The 25527-nt window shown below is 40.4% G+C and overlaps 1 protein-coding gene across 1 annotated transcript in view; it reads right to left on the minus strand.

Moving 5' to 3' along the window:
• Positions 1–25527, minus strand: part of LOC130683527 (leucine-rich repeat-containing protein 37A2-like) — a 144857-nt gene that overhangs the window by 113622 nt on the left and 5708 nt on the right. The window contains exons 4-13 of the mRNA XM_057501239.1: positions 20651–20722; positions 17681–17752; positions 16799–16879; positions 13925–13996; positions 13283–13357; positions 11231–11349; positions 7569–9148; positions 7105–7206; positions 3130–3176; positions 1752–1800 (exon numbers count right to left, since the gene is read on the minus strand). Coding sequence (XP_057357222.1) covers positions 1752–1800; positions 3130–3176; positions 7105–7206; positions 7569–9148; positions 11231–11349; positions 13283–13357; positions 13925–13996; positions 16799–16879; positions 17681–17752; positions 20651–20722 — 2269 coding nt within the window. The remainder of the gene's footprint in view (positions 1–1751; positions 1801–3129; positions 3177–7104; positions 7207–7568; positions 9149–11230; positions 11350–13282; positions 13358–13924; positions 13997–16798; positions 16880–17680; positions 17753–20650; positions 20723–25527) is intronic.

Raw genomic sequence — 25527 nt, forward strand, 5'->3', positions numbered from 1 at the left:
GAGTGAGGAGGTACACACCCCGTAAATGCTTGTATACACACTCATACACCTTGTAAACCGTGCCACAGGGCTCTTCTCTTCCCAGGAACCCAGAAAATCATTTTTCAAAAAGTATATACCTCTGAAGTGAATTATCTGTGGGCAGTAGGAACCTTTGAGGTACAGAAAAAGATGTGTTAGGCTGTAGTGGGTCTGTGGGTTTGGAAGGTGACACACGCTCCTTGAACAGAGTCTAGCCTGGCTGCTCTGTGCCCTCTTCTCAGTTCAACCTTGCCCTGTGCTCTCAGTCCCTTTTAAAATACCACCTCTGTGCAAATCCCACTTGAGTTCAGTTCATGATGGACTCTTTCCCCCATACCATTGCAATAGTATAACACTGATTGAAATTTGTCATCACAGCATAAAATAGTCTCTGATTTGTTTGTTTTTGACAAGGGAAGGTGTCTTTTATTAGCCTTTTACTTATTTTAGTTATTATCTTTCAGGATAACTCCTGAAAAAAGTTTATTTTTCACAAACTTAAAGTGTTTCTCCAGTCATCTCGGGGATAAGTGCATGTCACCAGCATCCAGCACCTCATCTCTTTTCCAGCTAGAATGACACCTTTCAGGTTTCTGACTTTTACCAAGACTGGAACACCCATTAAGCCTACAAAAAAAAAGGATGCTATGATCCCTGCGAGTACAGGCGGGGCTTCTCACCATGTCTGTAATATGGAGGATGCTGAGTGGCACTGGTTGGCTCTTGACACCAATCTCTACCGCCTTCTCTGCAGGTGCTGGAAGCCCAGGAACATTTCACAGATTCCCTTGACAGCAGGGTTCCACCAATAAAATTTACTTGTGTGAAATCCGAAGGGTACAAAGGAGGTGGAAGCCATTCTTTCCTCCTCTGTGGCGGCAGATGTACAGGCTGCATGTTGGCCTCCAAAGGACCCTGTGAGAGGGGCCAGAAGTGGGCGATACTCTGTGGGCCAGAGGTCAGGAGGTTGTAAAGAACTGGTACTTGATGAACCAGGGGAGAGAGAGCCCCAGAAGAAACTTCCTTGACTTAATAATCTACACTCCTCGAGGATGATATGTTTCCCAGTTTCCAGGAACTGATGATATTGGTGAAATGAGGGAGGGACACGTCATTTGTCCTTCTTTGCCCGCATTACCTCTGCAGAAGGAGTGGCTGCAGTGAGGGATTCTGGCCGCAGCCCTACTGTTCATGCCTATGGCACCTGTTATTTGCACGTAAGTATTTAAGAATTTATACTTTAATTCCTTATCAGACGGCCAGGATTGGTTATGAGCTTACACATTTCAAGGAGAGAGAATTACACATTTTATTGTAGGTGGCCCGGGGCAAGCTGGGGCTTCCTCTGTGCCGGTATCTTGCGCTTCGCTCCCTTCCCTTTGTCACCCGACCCTGAAGTCACATTCCTCTCTATTACGACTTCCCTGAGCTCCCTGGGACAAGAAGAATAATGCCAAATCTTTTACTCTTAAAAGGAATAGTAAAACTTTTTGTTATTACCTCATTTTAGGTAAGAATTTTAAATTGTCCCTAATCTTTTACCTTCCATCCCTCTCAAGTAGCTTCTGCGTCAGGTTTTTCTCACGTGAGGGACTGACGGTTCTGTACATATTCCTGAGCCAAAGCCGCCTTCTCCAGGAAAAGGCCTTCTAAAAAAAATAGAAAGGAGGCATTAATTCCATTCATCCCCTGCTTTCTCCAGCACAGTACTTGATCCTCCTCAAATTTACCTGATTCTTACGCTCTTCTGAGGGTTTATCCGGAAGTGGAAAGAAGCCCCTTAGAGGAAAACACACACACAGATAATAATTAGTGATTCATGCTATTTTTCATGTCTCTCACAATGTGTATCTCTGATTTATTAGGACCAAATGGGTACCTCAGTCCATCATCACAAGCAAAATCACTACAGACCTGGGATCATGAAAATCATTCCATGCATGCTGACCTTCAGAACTTCTCCGTATCTGTCCCTTATAGCCCCACAGTGTCCCTGGGGAGACCTTTGTATGTGGCTTGGCATGGAGTGTAGGCAGGATTTCAGCCCCACTCACCTTCTTGGCCACTGGCCAAGTGCCCTTGTGCAGTAAGCGAACGGCTCAAGCACACCGGGCAGAAGCGTTTCACTCTCTCCAGAGGCATTTTACACCAGTATCCTTTGGACTCAGTCTCACATGTGTCACTTGCTGGTGGGTGGGGGAGAAGGTGCTTCCGTTTCCCTACTGCTTTCTCCTACAGGTTGAATCACACCAACTTATTGCTGAGTCCAACTAACTCACTAACTTTCACGTGTCAGACTCTCACTGCCAAGTGAATGGGTTGTGAAATCAGCTTAAAGGTCATGACCAGCACTGAAACACAAAATATTCTTTTGAATACAAATGGAATAGAAAAAAATCAGAGTGCATAATAAGTTTGTTTTAGAAACTACTCATGCCTATATGGTACGTGTAGTGGGTCATGACATAAAATGGAGCTCACAGCCCAAGCACAATGACCAGTGGAGAAGTCCCCAGTGGGAAGGAACCGTCTTCTTCCTGCTACTCGCTCTCAGTATGACCATGGGGCAAGATCATTTCCTTTTCCCCTTCTCCATTTGTTTATTGGAAGAAGTAGAGATAAACTCCTGAACAAGGTTTCTCCCAGTTAAAATTCTGTGAGGTTTGGTTAAAGGCAACAGACACTGGGGACCCGAAAGCCAGTAGGATGCGAAGGGATGATTGACAGGAAGGGCTCATATATTCGACCTTCCATCAGCTTTGAAGGAGACTAGCATCCAGGACCACGTGGCCTTCTCTGCCCTTTCCCCAGAGCCTCTGAGCAGTCCACTGGCCAGGCCTCATGTCCACCCCCAGCAGGAAGGGTAGAACCAAAACCTTTCCCCCTCCAGTCATTTTCCTTCCAGGCCTCGTGACAGCAGATGCGGCGGTGCCAGTCGCATTCTAACTCAGCTTTGGCTGGGGAGCTGCTTCTGAGAGGCATTAGGGTAAGTACTCTTCCTGCCTTTGATGGTTTCCTCACCGTGAAATGACGTGATTGAAACAGATGAGTTCTAAGCTTTCCTCTAGTTCTAAAATTCTACTTTGACACAGCCAGATCAATATTTACCCTGAGCGTTCTTCTTCATCCAGCGCTGCTCTTCTACGGGAGCACATCTGTTTTGAAAGAAAACATGATATGATTATCTAACATGATGACCACTATTTCCAAATCTTTATTCATCTTTTTATTTTAAATCTCATCTACCAGTGGGATGATAACGGTTTTGGGGACAGGAATTCTGTTCTATTTAACTGTCCTTGGAGTCCTCCACAGTACCTAACTTGAGATCGTGCAGGTAGCTTGCAATATATTTCACTGATTGTTTTAGATAACATTCAACAGATAATCCCTAATAAAAACTCTTGGAACTAGGAACAGAAATTATCCGCAAGGATCCTAAACAGCATCACTGTTTTAAATTCAAGAACAAGAGTGGAAAAAAGAAAAGAACAAGAGTAGGGTGCCTATTACTACTGCGACTATTCATTATTGTTGAGGAGGTCCTAATCAATGTGATAGGAAAAGTGAAGTATTGTAAAGGAAGAGACAAACATATTTGCATTTGAAGCGATGAATTACCTAAAAAGCCCAAGAGGATCAACTAAAATTTTACTGGAAATAATATGAGAATTCACTAAGATACAAAATCAAGAGATCAATATACAAACCTCAAAAGCATCCCTATATACCATGGATAACTAATTTTAAAATGGAAGAAAACCCCATTTACATCAGCAAAAATGCATAAAGTACCTCAGGGTAAACTTAACAAAAAACGTCTAAGACCTATGTGATGAAAACATTAAAACTCTTCTGGAGGACTTTAAGAAGACATGAATACATGACCCGAGATACCACATTCCTAAATTGTTGTAAAGATATAAGTTCTCCTCAAATTTACCTACTAATATAAAGCAATCTTATTCAAATCCCATGATAATTTTTAAATTAAAATCTAGCCAGCTAGTATTTTTCTGGAAAATATTAGAAAATATGAAGGAAAAGCTATGAAATGTATGAAGAAGATCAAAGGGCAGGAGCTCACTCTATCAGATGTCAAAATAAGTTATTAAGCACCTGGAATTAAATAGTGTGTTACTAGTACAAGAAAAGTAACTGGATCAACAGAACAGAGTCCAGATACAGACAGTATTTTTGATCAGTGAAGAAGAAATGAAGCATTCAATACAGGATTTTAAAACAATTGGATCTTCATGTGGGAGAAAAAGTTAAATTCTCTGCCTCAACCTCACTGAACAGCAAATAAAACAAATTCTAGATGGAGTAAAAAATGCAACAACACATGTTAACCAGAAGAAAATATCAGACACTGTTTTTATACCGTCAGGTGGCAGAGGCCTTCCTGCAAACCTGCGCCAACCGGGCCCTGCGGAGGGACTGGCGGTGGGGCCGGCATGCCTCCTGCTCTTGCCATTGTCCTTCTCTCCCCTGGATCATTTGTCTTTTCCCCTAGATTTAGAAAACTTTTACATTAAATATACTAATCGTTTCAGTGGCTTTCACTGAACTTCAATGTTTCAAATATTTCTCAGGGTTTTTATCTTCAAGGAGGAAAAACAACAGTGGGCGAAGGAGCACAGACGTTGCAGTTCAGCACCACTGGGTTCTACCTTTGTTTGGAGCCTTAAGTTGATCTCCTTTGTGAAAGAGAGACGGTGATACCATCCTCCCAGGAGTGTGGAAATTAAATCAGAAAATGTATGGCAGACGTAGTCTGAAGTTTGGCATAAATCAGTACTGTTTACGAATGGTGTCGCAGGCAAGGTGATCAAATCTATCAAAGACATCTGCTTGTCATCTCAGGCTTAGAAGGCTCTTCCCCACCACAAGATATAAAAATATTGCTATGGCTTCTATTTTTTTTCTAATACTTTCATGGATCATGGATTCTTCTTTTCTTTTTGTTGAAATATGTTTATTTAAGGTGATAAATAGAGATCTGCTGTTATTTCTCCCTCCTCCCCATATAGTTAGGGAGCTGTTCTATTACCATTTATTTAAATTCTTCCACCGATGAGAATATGAAAAGGTGACATTTCAAAAGTCCTAGGAACACATGGGTCAGTCTATTGCTGGACTCCGTAGGCTACTTCAGATCATTGTTAGGTGGCATTGTTCCTTACTGTGGAACTGACATTGCCTGCTCTTTCCCCCTTGAACACCATTACTGTCTACCACAGGAAAAACATTGCATGGTCTCTGTCCTCAAAAAGCTTATCATCTAAGTGAGGAGAAGAAACAATGAAACCATATATATACTGACATATATATAAATGCAAGGTTAAACTACATGGACATTAAAAGCACTATGGAAGCTTATATGAATTCCAAAACAGCAAAAGGACTTCTGCCAACTGGGGTACAGTGGTCACTGCCTGGGCAACGGCAAATGACTCCCTTCCCAGAGGCCTTGGCAAGCTGACCCCATGCTAGTTACCACTCTCCTAGGCTCAGAGACTCTCCAAGAGAGAACTCACTCAGTGCAATCTCAACTGATTAGTATCACAGGATTGATAAAGAGTCAGAATGCCAGAGTATGACTTGACAGTGAGAAATATATCTGTTCCACACACAGACTAGCTGTGTCTACACAACCAGGGAGAGGCCTCTGTGGCACACTAAAGCAACCTGACCAAGCGACCTGCAGATACAAGTTTCTCTTTAGCAGTTCATCCATCCAGTCAGGTTTTACTCAAGACAGATAGGCCAGGACGCCATTTGGTCCTTAAATATCTCTACTCTGAAGTTTTGACCTCAAGGCTGTGGTCTTGTTTGCTTTCTATTGCCCTAGACTGAATGATTATATTATTGTACAAAAGGCAGAAGTGCACTTTCAAATATTTAGTTCACATAATGTTTCCATGTTTATGAAAAAATATTTCAACATTTGTGTTCTGATCAGTAAAGAAAATAAATTGTTATAACCCTATAAAAATAACTATCTCTGCTCTGCTCCACCGTGTGTTGACCTTGGTGTTTCTCTCTTGAGGAGCTGCCGTTTAAAAAATTGCTTATCATATTAACATTGCAGGGGAGAGGAATGCCTCACCATGGCCTCTAAGAAATGTTAACAAGTCTCACAGAAGGACTAGGACCAGGAGGACTGGAGTATTTAGGCAAGGGTTCATGAAGAAACATGAACTTGAGTTGGCTTTCAGAGACTCAAGGGACTTCTACAAGGCGAAACAAGGGAATTTTAAATGGGCAAAGGAACAGACAAAAGTAGGAACGGGCATGTGACTGGGCATCCTGGGGAGCTTCTCTGGCTGAAAAGAAGGCTGCCGCGACAGTAGAAAAGGTACATATAGGAAATGAGGTTGGGTTCGTCAGGTACAGTCAGGATTACCGGCTAATTAAGTCACTCTGTTGTTGTCAGCCCTGCCTGTTGGGAAAAGTAACAAACCATTCCGTTATTGCACAAAAGGCAGGCAGGCAAGCCAGCTCCAGAAGGACCGTCAATACCAAGTGCTTTAGAAACCCAGACACGGGCTTTTGGCTGCAGTAATCAGACTTTACCTATCTCCACAATGCCTTACGTGATGGGGAAGAAAGTTGCTAAGTAAATCTAATGAATCAACAAGATCACACTTTTATCTTTTAGCCGTGTCCTTTCTTCCAGGGTGACTGATCGCTCATGAGGGTGGAGATTACACATCCCTCATTATTCCAGTCAACAAGGAAAGAAATCAGTGGTAGAAAGGGAATGACTGGTGTCAAATCGACTTAGTTTTGAGTTGAAGATATTTTACCATCATGTCAACTCTGGCCTTCTTAAACCTCTCAAAACAGTCTAATGGCTCATTATCTGGTGTCAGTTCCACAGAGATCGACGGTGAGGGGGGTTCCTTTAAAAGTATCTGGCATATACTTTGCAGGAAGAGAATAAAGTATATGTCGGTCCTGGTTACTAAAAAGGAATATCAAGTAGTAAGAGGTGAGAGAGAGGCTTTGATTTTCAGTTTGTGGACTCTGAATCTAAAGACAGACTATCCTCTGGAAGCCTGAATTAATTGTCCTTACCTTAGTGAGACAGAAAGCTATAATCAACACCAGCACTGCTCCTGTCACTGACAATGCCAAGATGACTTCGATTCGATACCCATGCACCAGAACTTTCGGGACCTGAATAAATAATGGAAAAAGACTTTTCAAAAACAAAGAGGTGGAAAGGATAAAAGCTCTTATAACATCTCATTATTTCATTCAAGCAGCGTAAATGTTTTTCAAGAACATACCAAATCTAATGCTAATGATAAATCAGCATTTTCTTGGTTTCCCTTGGGTGTTAGGTCCCGTGCTCGCCTACCCCAGCAGTTGTGGCATCATTCTCTACATGAGCACAGTGGGAGATCCCTGTCTTCCCCAAAGGCCCAGGCCAAGACAAGACACCGACTAGGGGCCGCGGACTTCCTGCCGGGGTGCTTCAATGCCATGTCCCAAACTGACCAACAGGCTGGGGGCCATGTTTTGGGAGTTATCCTCACCTCATGGATCTCCTGCTCTTCCTGTTCACTCTGGGCTTCTGGACTCCCGTGGATGTAGTTTTCTGTTTCCCTCTGGTCTGTATCCCAGTCTGCCCTGGGCTCCTTTGCTTCTTGCTGCTCGCTGAGAAGCTTCATCAGGAGGCCGGTTTGGAAGATGAGCTTGGCACAGGCTGGTTTCAGGTGGGTCTCCGAGCAGCCCATTTTCAAAGTCCAGCAAACACGAGAAATGAGCCTTCTCACATCACTGTCGGTGATGAGGGACCGCAGCTGCTCGTTTAGCTGAGCTTCGGGGTGGTCACCTGGAGATGAGCTCCCTGGGAAAGGGAAGGCTGTGGATGTGGAGGGTAAGTCAGCGCCCACATTGTCGTGTTCCTGTTGTGCTTCCGCGGTCAGTTTGAGAGTTGGATCCAAAAGAGAAAATAAATCTGGAAAATGATTTTTCTGAAAAGTCAGTTCTGACGATGAAAAAGCCTCTTGTGAAGGGGAGTTTATAAGGCTCATTGCAGTGAGTGGAGGCTTGTTCACAACCATCGGGCTATTCTGTGAGCCTTTACTGCTGAACTGTCTACTCATTTTGGCCTTGAGGATTTTGTGGCCCGCCTGCCGCAAAGATTCAGGAAAGAGGTACTTTTCTCTTAAGTGTGAGGTTGGTTCAGAAGCCTTCATATTTCTCATTCTAGCACTTGCAGCTTCTAAAACAAAAATACTTTCAGCTAGGTCTTTCGATTTTGGTTTAATCTCAGGTAGAGATTTTGGAGTATTGGAAGCAGGAGGCCTGCCCATCAAGTACTGGACAGAAGGGACGGCTGCCTCCTGTTCCCCTCGGAATGAAGACTCTGGGTTGAAGGAGCTTCCTGCGGTTTCCCTGGGGGGCTGCTCCACGTGAGGCTGCTCCGGCGCCCTTGGGGATGCCGTCGTGAGCCCTTTTTTCTCGGCCGTGCTCTCCGCAAGGAGCTGGGCCCTCTGCTTCCCGTTGATGCCTGCCTTCCTCATTTGTCTGCGTCGCCTCTCCCGAATGCCCTTTGGGCCCTTGATGACCACCTTCAAAGGCCCCGGCCTCCTCCCTACTCTCTGAATCTCTGGTGGGCTGTTTTCTTGTAATAGGGCAGTTTCCAATGTTTTGGTGGAGATTTGGGGGTTAAATCTGGGACTCAGAAGTTTGGAACATAGAGGCATGGCATCTATGATATCTTCCAGAACAGAGATTATTTTCTGTTTATTTTTGTCAGCTGAAATGCTGGATCCAGGTGGAAGAGAAGTGTTCTCTGCGTTGTTTCGCAAATGCCCCACAGGCTCATCTCCTCCTTGTAAGTTTGAAAGAAGTTTGTAAGTTTTAATGAATTGTAATAATGCTGATTCTGCACCTTCCATCTGTCCAGAGAAATAAGATGATATGTAGCTAAGTGCACTTTCCTTGCTAAAGTCTTCTTGCTCACTTTTGAAGGCTGACAAACTGATGGCATTTTTGTCTGCGGCGGCCTTCTCTGGCTCGATAGTCAGCTCAGGGCTGCTACTCTTCTTCCGGGATTGTAATGCCTTCATGAACGACCCTTCTGGGTCCCCTATAGATGTTCCGTCATCTGTCAGAAAGAAGAGATTGCTGTTCATCTTACTACGCTGATGGACAGTGACTGCAATGGGGTTGGGGGTGGGCAGAGGGAACTTGATAGTATGGGTGAATGTCAGAACCACAATGTTGCTCATGTGAAACCTTCATAAGATTGTATATCAATGATACCTCAGTTTAAAAAAAAGGAGAGACTGCTTTTGATAATGAAAGACTGATGAGACAGCTTTTTGTCAGTCCACAGCCATATATCTCACTCAAACAGATCAGGAATCACAAACATTTGAGGTTCGATTTGGAGAAAAATAAATACAAACTTAAACCTATGGTCGGCAACAACAAAACGAGAGGAATATGTCTTTTGAAAGAGCCATTTCCTGCTAGGAACACTCCATAGTGCAAAATACAGTACTACGTGCAGGATTATTCCATTGGTCCCCAACGGCCAATTGTCCTGTGCTCAAGAAAAGCCAACGCTGGAAGACAAATACTCGCCCTCAGCTAGATTCTCTGCAGATCTAACAGTGACTCCTCACATTCACATACCCCATCCTGTAACGCTTCAGATGGAAGGGGAGTGTGCAGCTTTCTCTCTCCACCTCTGCAGTGTGTTCCTGTTCTTGCTACCATCACAGATGAGCACACCACCACCCACTGCAAACAAGTTCTCTTCTACATATGCCCTTCTCCACCTATGCACCTATTCCTTTGCTTGGTCCCTGCTTCCATATATCCCAGCCCCCATAAGAGAAGGCTCTATACAGGGGGAAAAAACAAAAACTAAAAAACACCATGTCTACCCTGGCTCTTTGCTTAAATTTGAGCAGGGATCTGGGGTGTGGGTTAAGAGAGCTGTCAGGTTGTTATGTCAATGTGGAACATTCAATTAATCAATGGAACAATACTTGAGGTCCTAAAATGCAAAAGGGAGAAAACAAAATTTTTTCAGATGCCTGCTTTGCTTTCATTTAATTTCATTTCTAGTATTTCCAGCTTTACTTGGGGAACCATCCAAAGCTTCTGACTACGTGAAGGCCAAGGGCACCTGCACAAGTTCACTGGCCAGCTGGGTTTATTTTCCAGAATTACAAGTATTTTTGGTGGTGGTGGTGAGGGTCAGAGGAGGAGGTAAGGGTCGTGAGGAAGGAGGAGCATGGGCTTGCAGAGAGCCCCAAACCGAGGCTAGCAGACCTGAGCACTAGGCTACAATATATAACACTTGGACCTCATTTTTCCTCACCTATAGAAGTAGAATGAAAATGCCTGTTTTGCCCACCTTTAGTGGGAGAAGGGAATGATATAACTGGCAAAAAAAGTTTTTATTTTAAATAAGCAACATTGTATTTATAGAAGAAGCAAAATATTATTTGTGATGTGCCCCAGATCACTTTATGATGTGCCCCAGAGACCTGTATTCAAGCTATCTGAGCATGAAAGCATATTTTGGAAGTCATCACATTAGTGCCAATAAAACCTTCTACATAGAAAAATACTTAAAAGCACCTGAGTGTTTTTGGGGATAGAAAGGCTTGAGTTCAGAGCAAATTTAGAGTTGGACAGTCTAAGAACAGAAGAGCCTTCCCATCCATTAAGTGGGCTGAGCAGCAGCTTCTGGTTATAGAACCAGAAACTCTCAGGTTCCAAAGAAAACTTTCATAAAATAGCACTACTTGTACTCCTCTATAAAAATTGCAAAAACAAAATAAACAAAAATATATCTATACTTGTCCTACAAGACAAAGGGCACGTGAGACCTAATGCATATAAAATCAGATTGTGAACTGTAATACTTGTGTGAGTAAGTTCTCATTCAGGGCTTAAGCACCAGGCAGAGAGCACAGTACACAGGATGTGGCCACTAATGTTCATTCTTTCCCCTTCCATTCCTTTCTCTTGTTCCTTTGAGTATGTGGATCACTGTCACTGTTAGCTTAATAAGTTAACTGAGAATCTGACTTTTAGCAAAGGAGTAGTTCTTAGAAATGTAGGGAGTTGAACTCTTAATGAATTGATAAAAATAATGCAATTAACACCGTTAGTTTAAAAATTAATAGTTAAAACATTAATAAAACATCATAGGGTAATGGTAACTCACCACAATATGCGATGTTTGTCAGACATTCACTGTCACAATGCAGCTTGACTGTATTATAGAAAACCTCAATATTACTTTTAAATTGGCAGAGGCAGCAGGCCATACGGCTAGGTAAAATCCTATAAATTGAAACACGGAGAATTAAATCAGTGGGAAAGGAGTTACTTGACTAGGTAGAAGAGGCAGGCCCAGGCCTCCCACAGGGCTGTGCAAAAGGAGTTCTTGGAACATATGGCCTGTGAAGTTGGGTAGGGATGAGCTGGCCAACCGCTGTTCTTGAATACTGTAAGCAACAGGAGGACAGAGATGCCTAACAGTAGGGTAAGAATGGAAGTGGGTATCGTAGGCCTAGAATAATGGTGATAGGGATTAGAACTGGGTGACACTGATCTGTTAGAAATAAATGACATAACGGAGCCAACTGAGGAAATTTGAATATCAACTCTTCATTAGATAACATTATGCATAGGAATTTCTTCAGTGTGCTATTAGTATTTTAAGTATATAGGGAAATTATTTGGATACCCAGAGAGGAAGGCATGTAGCTGACAAGAGACAGACTGACTGGCAGACGCTGTGGGACATTGATGAAGACGAGGCTAGAGCAGTGGCCAGTAGATCTGACGGTGAGGGGAAGACAGTCATTTCTCAGCTGACCTGACAAAAATGGCGAGAGCAGACTGCTAAATGCAGCGGCCTTTCCCGTACTAATCTTGTGCAAGGCCATCAGTTAGCATAATACCAAATTTCTGTTAGCTTACCATATTGGAGGGGTATGGCACAATTTACAGTGCAGTAAGGTTTCTAATAAATTGTCAGAAAGCCCTACAGAAACATTTTTTAAACTGCAAAGATAAAAAATGAAATTTGACCCTTACCTCACATTATATGTGAAAAGGAACTAATAAAAATGGATCATAGATAGACCTAAATGAATTAACCAACAAGTATTCAACTGATTGAAAGAAAAAAAAAAGAGAAAAAATTCTTTGCGACTTTGGACTGGCAATGGGTTCCCAGACAAAGATTTCTTAGATAAGACACAAAAAAGGCACAAACCTGTAAGAAAAACCAGAGCTAATCAAAATTCAAAGATTAAAGACGTCTGGTCTTCAGAGATACTTTTAATAGACTGAAGACAAGCTATAACCTGAGAGAGGATATTTGCTAAACACATATCTGAGAGAAAGGCCTTTTTCCAGCATATATAAAGCACTCTTAAAACTCAACAGTAAGATAAATATCCAATTAAAAAATAGATTTGAACAGACATGACATTAAAGAAGATGTGTGCACATGTATAGACAACATCATCAGAGATTAGAGATCTATTAGAGAAATGCAAATTAAAACCACAATGAGACACAACCACACACCTCCAAGAAAGGCTAACATTTGTAAAACACTGAATATAAGGATCAGGTGAAGATGTGGAGCAACAGCCAACTCTCATACACTGCCTTCTGGAATGTAAAATGGTGCAGCTACTTTAGAAAACAGCTTAGCAGTTTCTTCAGAAGTTAAATACATACCCAGCACAAAGACCTGCATGTGAACGTTTATCATAGCTTTTTATAGCCAAAACTAGAAACAACTCAAATGTTCGTTAATTGATGACTGTTATGGAACTCTGCTCAGCAGTAAAAAGGAGGGACAGCTGTGACAATACGGATGACTCTCAAAAAGATTATGCTAAGTCAAAAGAGCCAAACACAAAAGGTTACATGCGATATGAGTTCACTGATAAGACCTTCTGGAAAAGGCAAACACTGCAGGGACGAAAATCAGACTGGTGGTGGCCAGGGGCTGGTGGTGGGAGGAGGGGTTTGCCTGCAAACGGCCATGAGGGGCCTTTTTGGAGACAACACGAGTTCTGCATTTCAAATGGTGGTGGTTACATAATTATACATTTGTTAAAATTCATCAAACTGTACACTTAGAAAGCCAATTTTGTTACATGAAAATCATACTTCAATAAGCCTGACTTAATAAAATAATGAAACTTTAAAAAAATCAACTAAGTGAAAATAAATATAAGAAAAATCAACTTACAGTTTTTCTAACTTGGGGCTCATCATGACGATGCTCTCAACTGTTTTAAGTGTCACTTGGGTTTTTCCCATGTCTCTGAAGGAAAAAGCACAAACGTTTATGATACGAACCCAAAGACAAAAGCCCTATACTTAAAAAAATACTTAATGACACATTATTACTTCAGTTTTGGCTTCTCTGTGTAGCCAGCTCGAGTTTACCTGCCACACATGATAATTCCAGAGAGAAATTACTGAAGAAATTTAAATTTATTTGCATCATCAAATTAACGACCTTGGCCCTGAACACTACGATCTTTTTTGTCATCACCCTGCTTCTCATTCTCACCTGTACCTACCACTCTAGATTATTATTATTTTTTTAAATACACCTTATTCCTCTTTGCTTTCTCGGATAAATTATATTTCTACATGCATCTACACATTCCATATCTATGTGCGTTCTTCAGCACCACTCTCTTTGACTGATAGCTTGTCTTGCACATGTACATTCTTTCTTAATCTTTTCTTTGCCCAAAACTCATTTCAATAACCCAGGTAAAATTAAAATTCTTTTTTAGCCAAAATGCAAAATACTTAATCTTCGATTAAAGTAAAAGAGCAGAAATCATCTCATAAACCATGAGATTGTTGCAATACTTACAAATATTTTAATGCTCTCAATTTGAAAAAATAAGAATCTTCAACCGTTGTCAGAGGATTATGACTGAGGTTTCTGAAAAAATGCAATGAAATTAAAATTATCTGCATTTCACGAAACTTGCACATTCATTTTCTTTTTTTTGGTATAGGACTTAAAGGTTAAAAGAAAAAATTCGTTATCTGTCTTTACCTATAAATCACACTTAGAATCTGTAAAGCACTCTTACTTTGGGAACTACCTACATAGGTCTCTAGATGATAAAGGGGAGAAGAGAAAGAGAAAAACACAGAAAAAAGTGGAAAGCAAAAACTTTTCAGATTGAGAATCCCACAAAGTGACTATGCTGGGAGGAAATCCCCTTGCTCTGTAGGAAATGGTATTCCTAGGTCCTCCGTAATTCAAGGTGCTTTTCTTTCAGTTCTGGAAATTAAAACAGTTCCACAGTTTAAACCACGCATTGACAGCAGGACCAGTTCCTTGCTTTTGGATCCAAAGAGAAAGGGGTAAACCTGAGAGGAGATGGTAAAACCCTTGCTCCCGTCACAGCCTTGTCTACACTGCACGCAATCACCTGTTGTTCACTTGTCAGTCTCCTGGATTGTCAGCTCCTTGAGGGCAGGGACCACACTTTACTGTCAGTGTCACTCCTGTGCCTGACATGGTGCCTGATGTTTACTAGGTATTTAATAAAAGTTTTTTGAATAAATAAATAACATTTTGCTTACACATCAATAAAATGAACAAATTCATTTTTGATGCAAATTTTTATTCCAAAATGCTGAGATTTTCTTCTCAATTCTTTAAAACGAACAACAGACCAAAGGGAAAAAAAAAAACAGGAAGGAAAAATCTTCTTGAAAAATAACTTCTACTCAAGAATCATTAGTACATTTTGCAGAATATTATTATCACAACTAATACCTATTGGGCTGTCAGGCACCTGTGATCAGCTTTTCACATTGAATCCTCACAATAACCTTGTGATAGATATTATTATTATTATTACCCCATTTTACAAGTGAGGAAACTGAGGTAAAGAGAGGTTATATAACTTGTCCTAAATCATCAAGCTAGTACTAAGAAGCAGAACTGAAGTCTGAACTCAGTTCTGGTTCCAAAGCCTGGGTTTAACTTGTATGGAAGAAAGGGATTTAAGACAGCTTTTACTTTAACCTCAATTTTGAGAGCACTAAATACAGAAATAGCTTTTCAAACTTGATCTACCCATCTGGGAAACCTCTATGAGAATTACATTTTCTCTTCTTATTCCTTTTCCCTAATCATCTCCCATGCTTAAATATCCAATTAGCCTGTGGTCATTGAGACTTTAGAGATTTAAAACCATGTTGCAGGAGAATCAGTGAAAATGATGGAGTAAGGACATCTGAAAATTTATCCTATAAAAGCAACAACAACAACAAAAAGCTAGCAGAAATGGCCAAACCAGCTTTTTCCAAACTCTGGATATTTAATCAGTGGGCTTACAGCAATGTGGGGAGCATTTATTCAAGAAAAACATTAATTTCTCTACAAACAGTGAGACCTGTGTTGCCTTAACTTCTCCTAGACCTTTGCTCTCTGTCCGGGGGTAGCTTTGAGAAACAGCCCGAGGTCCTTCAGAGCCTCCTTCCCAAAGACTTGTCTCCGTGTTACTGTCTGTGGTGCCCTGGAGGACCTTACCTGAAAGGCTTGCCTTTGACCTGACTGGGAGCTGCCTAGTGCTAAAATCCTCTCCTCAGGGGGGCATTTTTTAAAACAATTACAGGTAAATGGTTTAATGTGGTAGGTGTGTGAGGCAGTGGACAAAAAATAGTCCAACCAGAAAGCTTAAAAGGACAAGCTGAGGGAGGAGATGTTCACAGAGACTTTGAAAGGCTCCAACACATTCCTGGGAAACCGGAGGCTCATGAGACATATTCCTGAGAATCTAGAAGAAAACCATCAGCACTAATCAATGAGGTCAGCAGGGATGTGGAAGACAAAATGAGTAAGCAAAAATTAGCTGTATTTCTGTACACTAGCAGTGAACAATCCAAAAATGAAATTGAGAAAACAATTCCAAGTCTAACAGCATCACAAAGAATAAGTCTTAGGGAAAAATTTAGCCAAAGAAACACAAGATTCATTCACTGAAAACTATGAAACCCAGTGATTTGCCTGTGTCACAGAGAACTCGGCTGTGCCACAGAGCACTCAAGCAAAAGGGAGGAAAAGCCCCATTCCTTATTGGATAGTCAGGAAAGAAAGTATATGGAATGAGGCTACAGCAATGTATTTTCTTTATGACTATTTTGCACACAACAGCTTAACACAAACATCTTTTTCCATTCCTCAAAGGTTCCTACTGCTCACAGATAATTCACATCAGAGGTGAACACAGTTTGAAAGGTATTTTTCTGGGTGATTGGGAGAGAAGATCCCTGTGGCAAGTTTTCAGAACTCCTTTCATTTAAAAGAAGCTGATGGCTGAGGAAGCACCGACACCATTTGCTTCCTGGAGAACTTTGTGCTAAACCTAGTTCTTTCAGCGCTGTGTTCCCAGAGCAGGAAACAGGTTCAGAAGTGGAACTGTGAGGCCCACCCACCATGGACAGCGTCACGTTCGTGGATCCCCGTGACAATGCTGGCGTGGGTGTTACATGCTGGAGTGCGGTTGTTGCCTGTGCGAAAGATCAGGAAAGCGGAGCCTGCCATGTATGACTCAGACACGTCTCCTGGCCCCTCTCTCTGTACCTTCGTTTCCTCATCGCAAAAAAATGGATCTTAGCACAATTTTTCAGAGCTCATACTGAGCTTACCCGCTGCTAACCAGTAACTGTATCATGTTTTTACACATCGTTTTTTTTATACCTATTCATCTTCTAGTTCACTTACAATGTGTGTAAGAACTGCATTCCATGCCAGGCCTGAAATGTTCCAAAGCTCAGTTCTGTAATGAGATTGCAACCAAGATTTCTACAGAAAAAAAAAGATACAAGAAAAAGAAGAAAAAAATTATTTCAGAACATTTATCCCCTGGCAGGGATTCTAATCTGTATATGATGAAGCATAACCTCAATACTTCCTCGTACACTAAAGAAATCTCACTATGGAAGATATTTGTTTTATTTTTAACATTTGTATGAAAAAAAGATTGTCTATCAAGTATACTTGTTTTATAAAAAAGAGAAAGATGGATTAGTAATTGACATCGAGGTTTTTTCCTGGTATCAGTGGTATTATTACAGAAAATATGAATAAAATACATAAAATATATGTGTATAAAGATTTATACTTCCATGTTTACACATGTATTGCTAGATACAAAGGAATAAGTACTCAGAACACACTCGTCTAAGTGATCCTTAATTCTCTAGAAAAGGGTTCCATGACTGCACTGTTGACATCTTGGGCTGGATAATCCTTGCTGTGGGCGCTGTTCTGGGCACCGTAGGCTGTTAAGCAGCATCTCCGGCCTCTGCCCCCCAGAAGCCAGCAGCATAGCTACAGTTCTAACAACCAAAATGTGTCCAGACATGGCCTAGTGTCGCCTGGGCACAAAATTACCCTACATGAGGACCGCTGCTCTAGAATGAGTCACTCTGATCCATATGATAATTCTTACACCAGGGTTTCCTAGACACAAAAAGGATGTGGCCACATAATTTTAGTAGCTCTCCATTTTAAATATTTCAATATTTCAAAATGAATAACAAAGAGGTTTACAATTAAGTTTATAAAAATTCCAAACACAATTAAATTGTATTTGTAACTCACATAAACTGCAGAAAAGGTAGTGATTCGAATGTACGTCTTTCAATAGCCTGTATTTTATTGCAGGATAAATCTCTAGGAAAAGGAAAAAGGAAAAGGAAAAATATTGTCTCAGCTATCAGATATCTAATTAGCAGAGATAACTAGTAGAGGTTAGAATAATCACATTGAATAAGTAGCTCTTATCTAAACTCTACACCTTAGAAATTATTATGTGAACCTTCCAGAGCCCCTATCCCTGCCCTCACCTAAGTCTCACTTTCATTATCTTCATAAATAAAATATACAACCATAGATCTTGAGAGATTGTTGAGATAATCCTTCCTGAGAGCAGAAGGACTGATTAGATCAAGTTTTGTGGTCCCATCAAGTTCCATAGTAGGAGCTCAAAAGTTTTTATCTCCATATATAATTTCCAATATTGAAAGGAATATTCTCACAATTACAAACCTTTCTGGTTTTATTCTGTCTAGGCCATTTCAACACCAGAAAAAATAAAAGATGTCTTTCACATAATTTGAAAGGAAGTTACTCCTCTAATTAATAATTACTTTAAACTAATTCAGAATTATACTTTCTATTATTTTAACAGAAGCTCCCTTTTGGTTTCCATTGCTTTAATATTCCATGAATTTAACTGCTTCAGTTTGGGACAACAAAAAACAACAACATGGTGTTGGATTTTTATTTTAAATCACTCACTCTTGACTATTACAGGTGACTCTCTTATTTCCATTGATTCAGGCTTAATCCCTCACTTTTCACCTAGATGCGTATTAACTCTTCTGAAGGGTATGCCTGTCTCTGGTTCATTCCTTTCTAATCTGTCCTGCACAAAGTCACCACATTAACTCTCCATGAGTGGTTCTCAAATACCAGCATCACTTCGGAATTTATCAAAGATGTAAATTCTCAGCCCTACTCGGGACCAACTGAATCAGTAACTGTGGGGTGGGTGCTTGGGCTGTGAGAAGCCCTCCAAGTGATCTTCCAGCAGGCTGAAGTTTGTCCTAGAGTGCTGCCGAGATAACATGACAGCTTGTTACCCTTGGCTTGGCCTTCGAAGCCCCAGAAGGTCTGGCCCTAACACCCGATGTACTCTATAGGACAAGGTATTTTTCCTGTGTGCTGCCCTTCTGCCACTCTTCTTTTGCAAACTTATTCTTCCCAAGATGTCTGTCTGACGATACCCAAAAGCCCCTCAAGCTGCTGCCCTAACAGTGTTGCTCTTGTAACATCTTTTTTTCCAACTTGAAGTCTTTTTCCCCACTTTTGTGCTCCCTGAACAATTCATACTTCTCACCGCCCACATCCATTTCCTCTTTTTAATATAGTTACTTTTACACCCATTTCCTTTGAGCATAAACTTCCTTCTTACTTACCTGCACTGTCTACCATGTTTAAAACTGATGCATGGACGTAAACTCAAATATTTATAAAATGAATGAAGAGCTGGGGAGTAGAAGAAAAGTGGTCATTTAAAAATAAATGGCTTTTCAAATAGCTCCCTCTTCTGTGCCTCTGCAGCACTTTGTCATTCATTCAGTGCTTATGCATGGTGGTCATAAGACGGTAGGAACCCTGTCTTACCCATCTTTGTGATTGTAATAGGAGGCACAGTGGTTGTCATATTCTTTTTTCGCTTTTTTATCGATTGGCATTTTTTTAAAGTAATGAGAATACTTATGATAATGAAATACTTAGCTTACAAAACATTTTATAACAGAAGTAATGAAGGGCCTAATCCACTGAACAGTTATTTCATTTGTGTTTGGAAGGTTTGGAGCCCACATGGCAGAGGTACCTAAGATCAATACAAAAGTGTCCCTTATGGCTTGGAAGGTTTGAAAACTCAAGGGACTATTTTTATTGTCATGTAAGGCCCTTTACATCCGATTCCCTAAAGCTTCTATTTTGCAAGAAGAATCTGTTTGCAAAAGAGCATCACTAATTAGCGTAATAAGGATGACATATACAGTTCTGAATGCTAAAGACAAAGAATAAACATTGAGCTTTTATAGCAACATAGTATCTGTTTACTTCTAAACAGAAAGAAGTACTATGCAGGCATTACTTACTTGACAATGAGACTGGTGCCAATTAGTTGGCAATTAGAGAAGTTAGGGCCATTTCTGATATGCTTATTTAGTGTCAGTGTAAACATTTCCAACTCTACCAGTTAATCACCAATTCAAACATCTGTTTTTAATATTGCTACAACAATCCCTGCATTGAAATCCTAAACACCAGTCTCTTCTCTTGGTAGCTATGTTCTTGATAATGTTGTTTACGTAATTCATCTGCCTAAGTACTTAATGTTTCAACGTTAATTTAGATTAAATTATAAAAATATTCTGGGTTAATGGCATTCAAGTTAATGTAAGTATTCTATATTTTCTTGTCTTTGAAATGACAATATGAGGTTCACTTTAATTCCTCTCATCTCACTAAACCAACGCTTCCAAATCTTTTCTGTGAAGGCCTTAAAGTAAATATTGTAGGCTTTTCAGGCTACATAGAGTCTCTGTTGCATATTTTTCTTTCTTTCTTTTCTTTTTTCCTTTTACACCCCTTGAAAAATGTAGAAATCACTCTTAAGGGCTGTATAAAAACGGACCATGGGTGGATTTGATCCATAGGCCATAAACTAAATGTTAATATAAGCAGACGGCATAGGAACACTTACATAACAAGGCTCCTATGGGTGTCTATAACCGCTCAGACCTCATTACCACTTTTCCTCTGTAACTCAAGGGTTTTTCTATCTGTATCTTGTCCACACGATCAAAAAATTGAAAACACCTAGGAGGTTTTTAATGCTAGAGAGTGGCTAGCGCCCTCCCTGCACAGACTTACAGAATTATAAATTTTTATTGTTGGGAGAAATTATAGAACTTGTCCAATTTAAACTCTTATTTATGTTATAGATAATATAAATAAAAGCTCATAAATAAATGTGAGTAACTAACTTACAAATACTGGAGGGATAGCAGGCCTTCAAATGAGTCCTTATGTAATTCACTCAACTGATTGTCACCGAGAATTCTGAAAAATGGAAAGGTTACTTCTGAATCAAAATGCAAAATAATGAAAATGATATACTGTACAGGACTAATTTCTACATGTGGGGGAGACCTGGGTAATGATAATGGTACCACCTAAACAACCTAATTCTTATTTAATTTAGGGATAGTGATCTCTGCTCTGTTTTCATTCACATCTTTCCTGTCATGTCCTCCTCTGTGTCCCTCTCTCTCCCTCACACACACACACAACTATCCACTCCTCACACCAAAATGTGTATTTAGTACCTACTCTCTCGATCCCCAAGTCTCGTTCAGAACCCAACTGTGGGTGGCACCATCGTCAGCAGAACTGCCATTTCCTCCCACTCTCTTTGCCTGAACCTTATTACGGGAGCCCCACACAGAACTATGTCAAGGCTGCAAGTGAAGGTGTTCAATCCCCCCCACCACTAAAAATATTGTTTCAGGGAACTAAAAAGTGCATTAAGATACACATAAGAAAAATGTCCCATTTAATACAGCAGCAGACTCACAGACTCTGAGAAGGGACTAGCGGTTACTAAAGGGGAGGGGTGGGGAAGGCTGGGTGCAGAGGGATGGAGAAGGGGATTGAGGGGTACTATACACATGGTGTGTGTGGGGTCACAGGGAAGACAGTGTAGCACACAGAAGACAAGTAATAAACAATGTTTTTCATGTGAAACCTTCATCAGAGTGTATACCAATGATACCTTAATAAAAAAGAGTTAAAATGTCCATGTTAATAATTATGAAACAAATACCCATGTAACTCCATTCATGTCAAGAACACTGCCAGCATCCCAGAAGCCCTCAGTGTGCCCCGTTGCCGTCAAAAACTGATCTCTGACCCACTAGAGGTAACCACTGTCCTGACTTTTTAACTCGTCTCCTTGCTTTTGGAATGTGGTCTTACCTTTGAGGTGTCAGCCATAAACAACATAGTGCAGTCTTGCCTCTTCTTGAACTTAGTATATAAATGGAATCATATTATATATGTATTCTTTTCTACATTGCTTCTTTCATTCAGCCTTACCTTGTAAATTCATTCTATTGTCACATGCAGCTGAGGCCGGTTCGCTTTAATGCCTACTGTTACATGCTCAGCTGCACGTGCCTACTGAGTACTTGACAGTGGCTAGTGTGACTGAGAAGCTGAATTTTAATTTAATTAATTTTAACTATTAAAAAAATTAAATTAGAAACTGATACTTGATGCAGTTATTGGTAAACATTTCAGTATTCTGCAATAACTCGGGCATATGATACTATTTCTCCAACTGTAAATTTTATGAAATCTAAAGAGAGATCAAGTAACTTCTGATAAAAATCTTGCAACTAAACTGAGATTTTACAGAGTTAGTATGGAAAAAAGAATATAAATGTGTAAGTTTCATACCAATTGCAGGTAGAAATTATAATACTTTGGATATTTTAAAGACAGAAAAAATGCAGACTATCTTAACAATGTATATAATGATTACATGTTGAAATAATAATATTTTGGGCATAAGGTTTAAATAAAATGCCTTCACATTACATCTGTTTCCTTTTACTTTTATTTTTTAAGTGGCTACCAGAAAATTTAAGATTACTTATGTGCCTTGCATTACATTTCTAAAGCATAATATTCCATTGTATAACTATGCTAGACTTTATTTATTCACTCTACTGTTGGTGGATATCAAGAGTTTTCTAGCTTTTGTTACTACAAACAGTGCTGCTTTAAACTTTCTTATACTTCTATTTTGATATGCATTTGCCTGAGTTTCTCTAGGGTCCAGGAGGGGTACAAAACTGTTCTAAGAAGTTGTGCTATTTCAAGTTGGCAAATGGGAAAATGCCAAGTCTCTAGTCCTCCAACCACCAGCAAAATCCCTAAGAATGATGGAAAAGACATGATTTAAAAATCCACAACCTTACCTCAAAGTGTGGGAGCAGCTCCACACATGCTTCCCTACCAGAAATGGCCTGGAATTACCCACAGGGTGACGAGCTGAAATGCTGCTGCAGGAGCAGGGGCAGCCCGTGGCCCCAAATCCTTCCTCCTCAGGCCAGAGAGAAAAGGGCATCTTCCTCCAGGTGGGAGCATCGGTGCTCAACGGGCCAGGGGCCCAGAACCTGGGGGAAGGGTGTGTGCCCTGTCTAGCCACCAGAAGCCACCTCCCACCTCCTCTGACTTTCAGGGACTCCTTTAGGAATAACAAGCCCCAGCAGCTCAAGTCACCTCTGTCCGAGAGACAGGAAACACAAGCAGGAGAATCTCAACTCAAAGATGAACTGCACTCAGGAATGACCAAATGACAAAGAAAGCCAGCTCCGTTAGAGGCAGAAAACAAAACCAGATGAGCTGATAGCCAATGAACCAGAGCGAAGAGAGGAAGCACGAGAGGACTTTAGAATGGCATAACTGATATCCTGAGTCAGATAGTGCATCCGTGAAAAAGAATCAACTCAGGATTACATGAATGAAAACTGTCATTATAAATAATAATAAAACCCCTCAATATATGCACCTTTGAAGAATAAATTAGAAAACAGAGATTCTGAAAATGATTTCTCCAGAATGCAGAATGAAGGGAACGGGAATAATCCACAGACAAGCCTGACACCTCAGTTTGCCCAAGAATGTTCACGCCTTTGCTTCACCTAGTCCCACAGGAAAGACAACTTGCTGGGCAGGATGGTTCGCACCCATTTCTTCACACCTGATGAGCAGGAGAGTATACAGCCAGTGCCTCCCAGAGTGGAGTAAGGGAGTGATAAGAGATCCACTACAGAAGAAAGTCTTTAAGATTTCAAAAGCAAATTTCCCTTCCCTGGGAATCACCTTCCTGGGAGGTAATATTAACAGTTTTACATCCTTCAAGCACCTTGGGGATCTGAGAACATGCTATGTGGCCTTGTGAACTATTTCCACCAAGTTCTGCATATAAACATTCTGCTTTCCCTCACAGGGTCTGTTAGTCACATATTGATATTAATTCCACCTCATAGATTAATTCCTTTCTTATAGCTTACAACAATTCAATGACTACCACCTGGAAACTCTGCATCTGAAAGCAAGGGCAATGTCTGTTATACGGTGGTTTACGTTACACAGAATATAGGCACATACATTTAAAAAGATCCTAAGACAAAAAACTTTAATTCCCACAAAGAACTCCTGGAGCCCTGAGAATGCCTCAAAGACCCTGACCTCGCCTGGAAATTCACCACATTACGAGGAACAGCAGCGATGGCCAGAATGTGTGAAGGGGGAATGGTCACCAGGTGATGCTATGACTGTTCTCCCATCTCTGTCAGGTAATGGTTTCCTACTTCCATGGAAATGACCCAAAGAGGGAAAAAACAAATCAATATGTCCAACACTGTTTATCGTAACCCTTTTCATAACAATAGACAGTTGGAAAAAACTCTACCTCCCCCCATATCACATAACAAAACTGTGTGTGTACACCGTTGATGACATGCAAAAAGGTCATAGGAAATGATGGTATATGAAAAAAATCAGGACAAATATGAAACTTGTATACTAATTCTCACTTTAAAAATTATAAATACTGACAAGGTTTCAATAGGGACAGAAAAGAGATGGAGGCGGAAACTCAGCTGTTGATGGCAGTGTCTTCTCTGATTGGCTGATGCCCTTGTCAGACTGTTTGGTTCAAGAGAGAATATCATGGTAAGACGGGGAGTAACTAAAGAGTATGTATTTTAAATTAACGGGATTTGTTTTGGTGAAGTTTTTGGATGACATGATAGTAAATTTTTAAAAATAACCCTAATAAATCCAACCTTAAAGGAAAGTTTAGACTGAGAATGAGTGCCATCAAAAAATTACCCCAAAAAGGAGCTTCACATAGTAACAACCTGGAATAAAACATATTGATCTGGAGAACTCCAAATATTTTTTGACTAAAGCAAAAATATGTAGAACTATGGGGAGTCAGAGTTAAAGGGGGATCTAAATTTTCTTACACAATGAAAACATCAAAACCAGGTATGAACTAACATTAGAGAAACATTCATGTTTAACTTCTGATCACACTTCCTTTCACTAAAGCAATCTTCTGAATTTTGCAATATTCATTCTTGACTCTACATTACTGGTAATTATCCTTCTCCCCAACTCTGTAACTTCTAGGAAATTGACAGGGCACAGAGTGGTTTTTTTTTCCGGCTTAACTATACATACATGCCAACAGTAAGCCATTCTGGAATTGATTTACTCGCCTTCCCCTGCTTGCTTTCTCTCCAAAGCACTTATCATTACTTGAAATTATACCTATCTATTATAGTCAATATATTTATTTTTATATTACATATTTGTAAATCCCTTCAGAACTGGGATATTTGGTCTTTTTGTTCTTGGGCTTGTATCCCTGGTCATAAAACAGTTCCTGGCACATAGTAGATGCTCTGTAAATATTTGTTAAATGAATTCAAAGTGACAGGTATTGATTTTCAGATATACTACCTTTATTTAAAACAAATCATCCCTTTATCATCATGTGCATAAATACAACTTTACAGGAAAAAGAAATGTCTTTCTTTTCATCTGCATTTGTGACTCAATCTTTTGAGACAAGAACCTCCTGAGAATTTCATAAGAGCTGTGAACGCTTTTCCTAGAAAACTTCACTTTCTTGAAAATATGCAAAAGCGTGCATGCAATTTCCATTTGTTTATCATCCCTTTAGGGCACAGGTCTGTGAACAGAATGGCTTGGATGCAGCGTACGAACCTGAGTGGGAAATCATGTCTGTCTCTATTTTCAAAAACCTCTAAATTGGCATTTCCTTC

This window comes from Manis pentadactyla, chromosome 4 (genome assembly GCF_030020395.1).
Source record: "Manis pentadactyla isolate mManPen7 chromosome 4, mManPen7.hap1, whole genome shotgun sequence".
Classification (NCBI taxonomy): Eukaryota; Metazoa; Chordata; class Mammalia; order Pholidota; family Manidae; genus Manis; species Manis pentadactyla.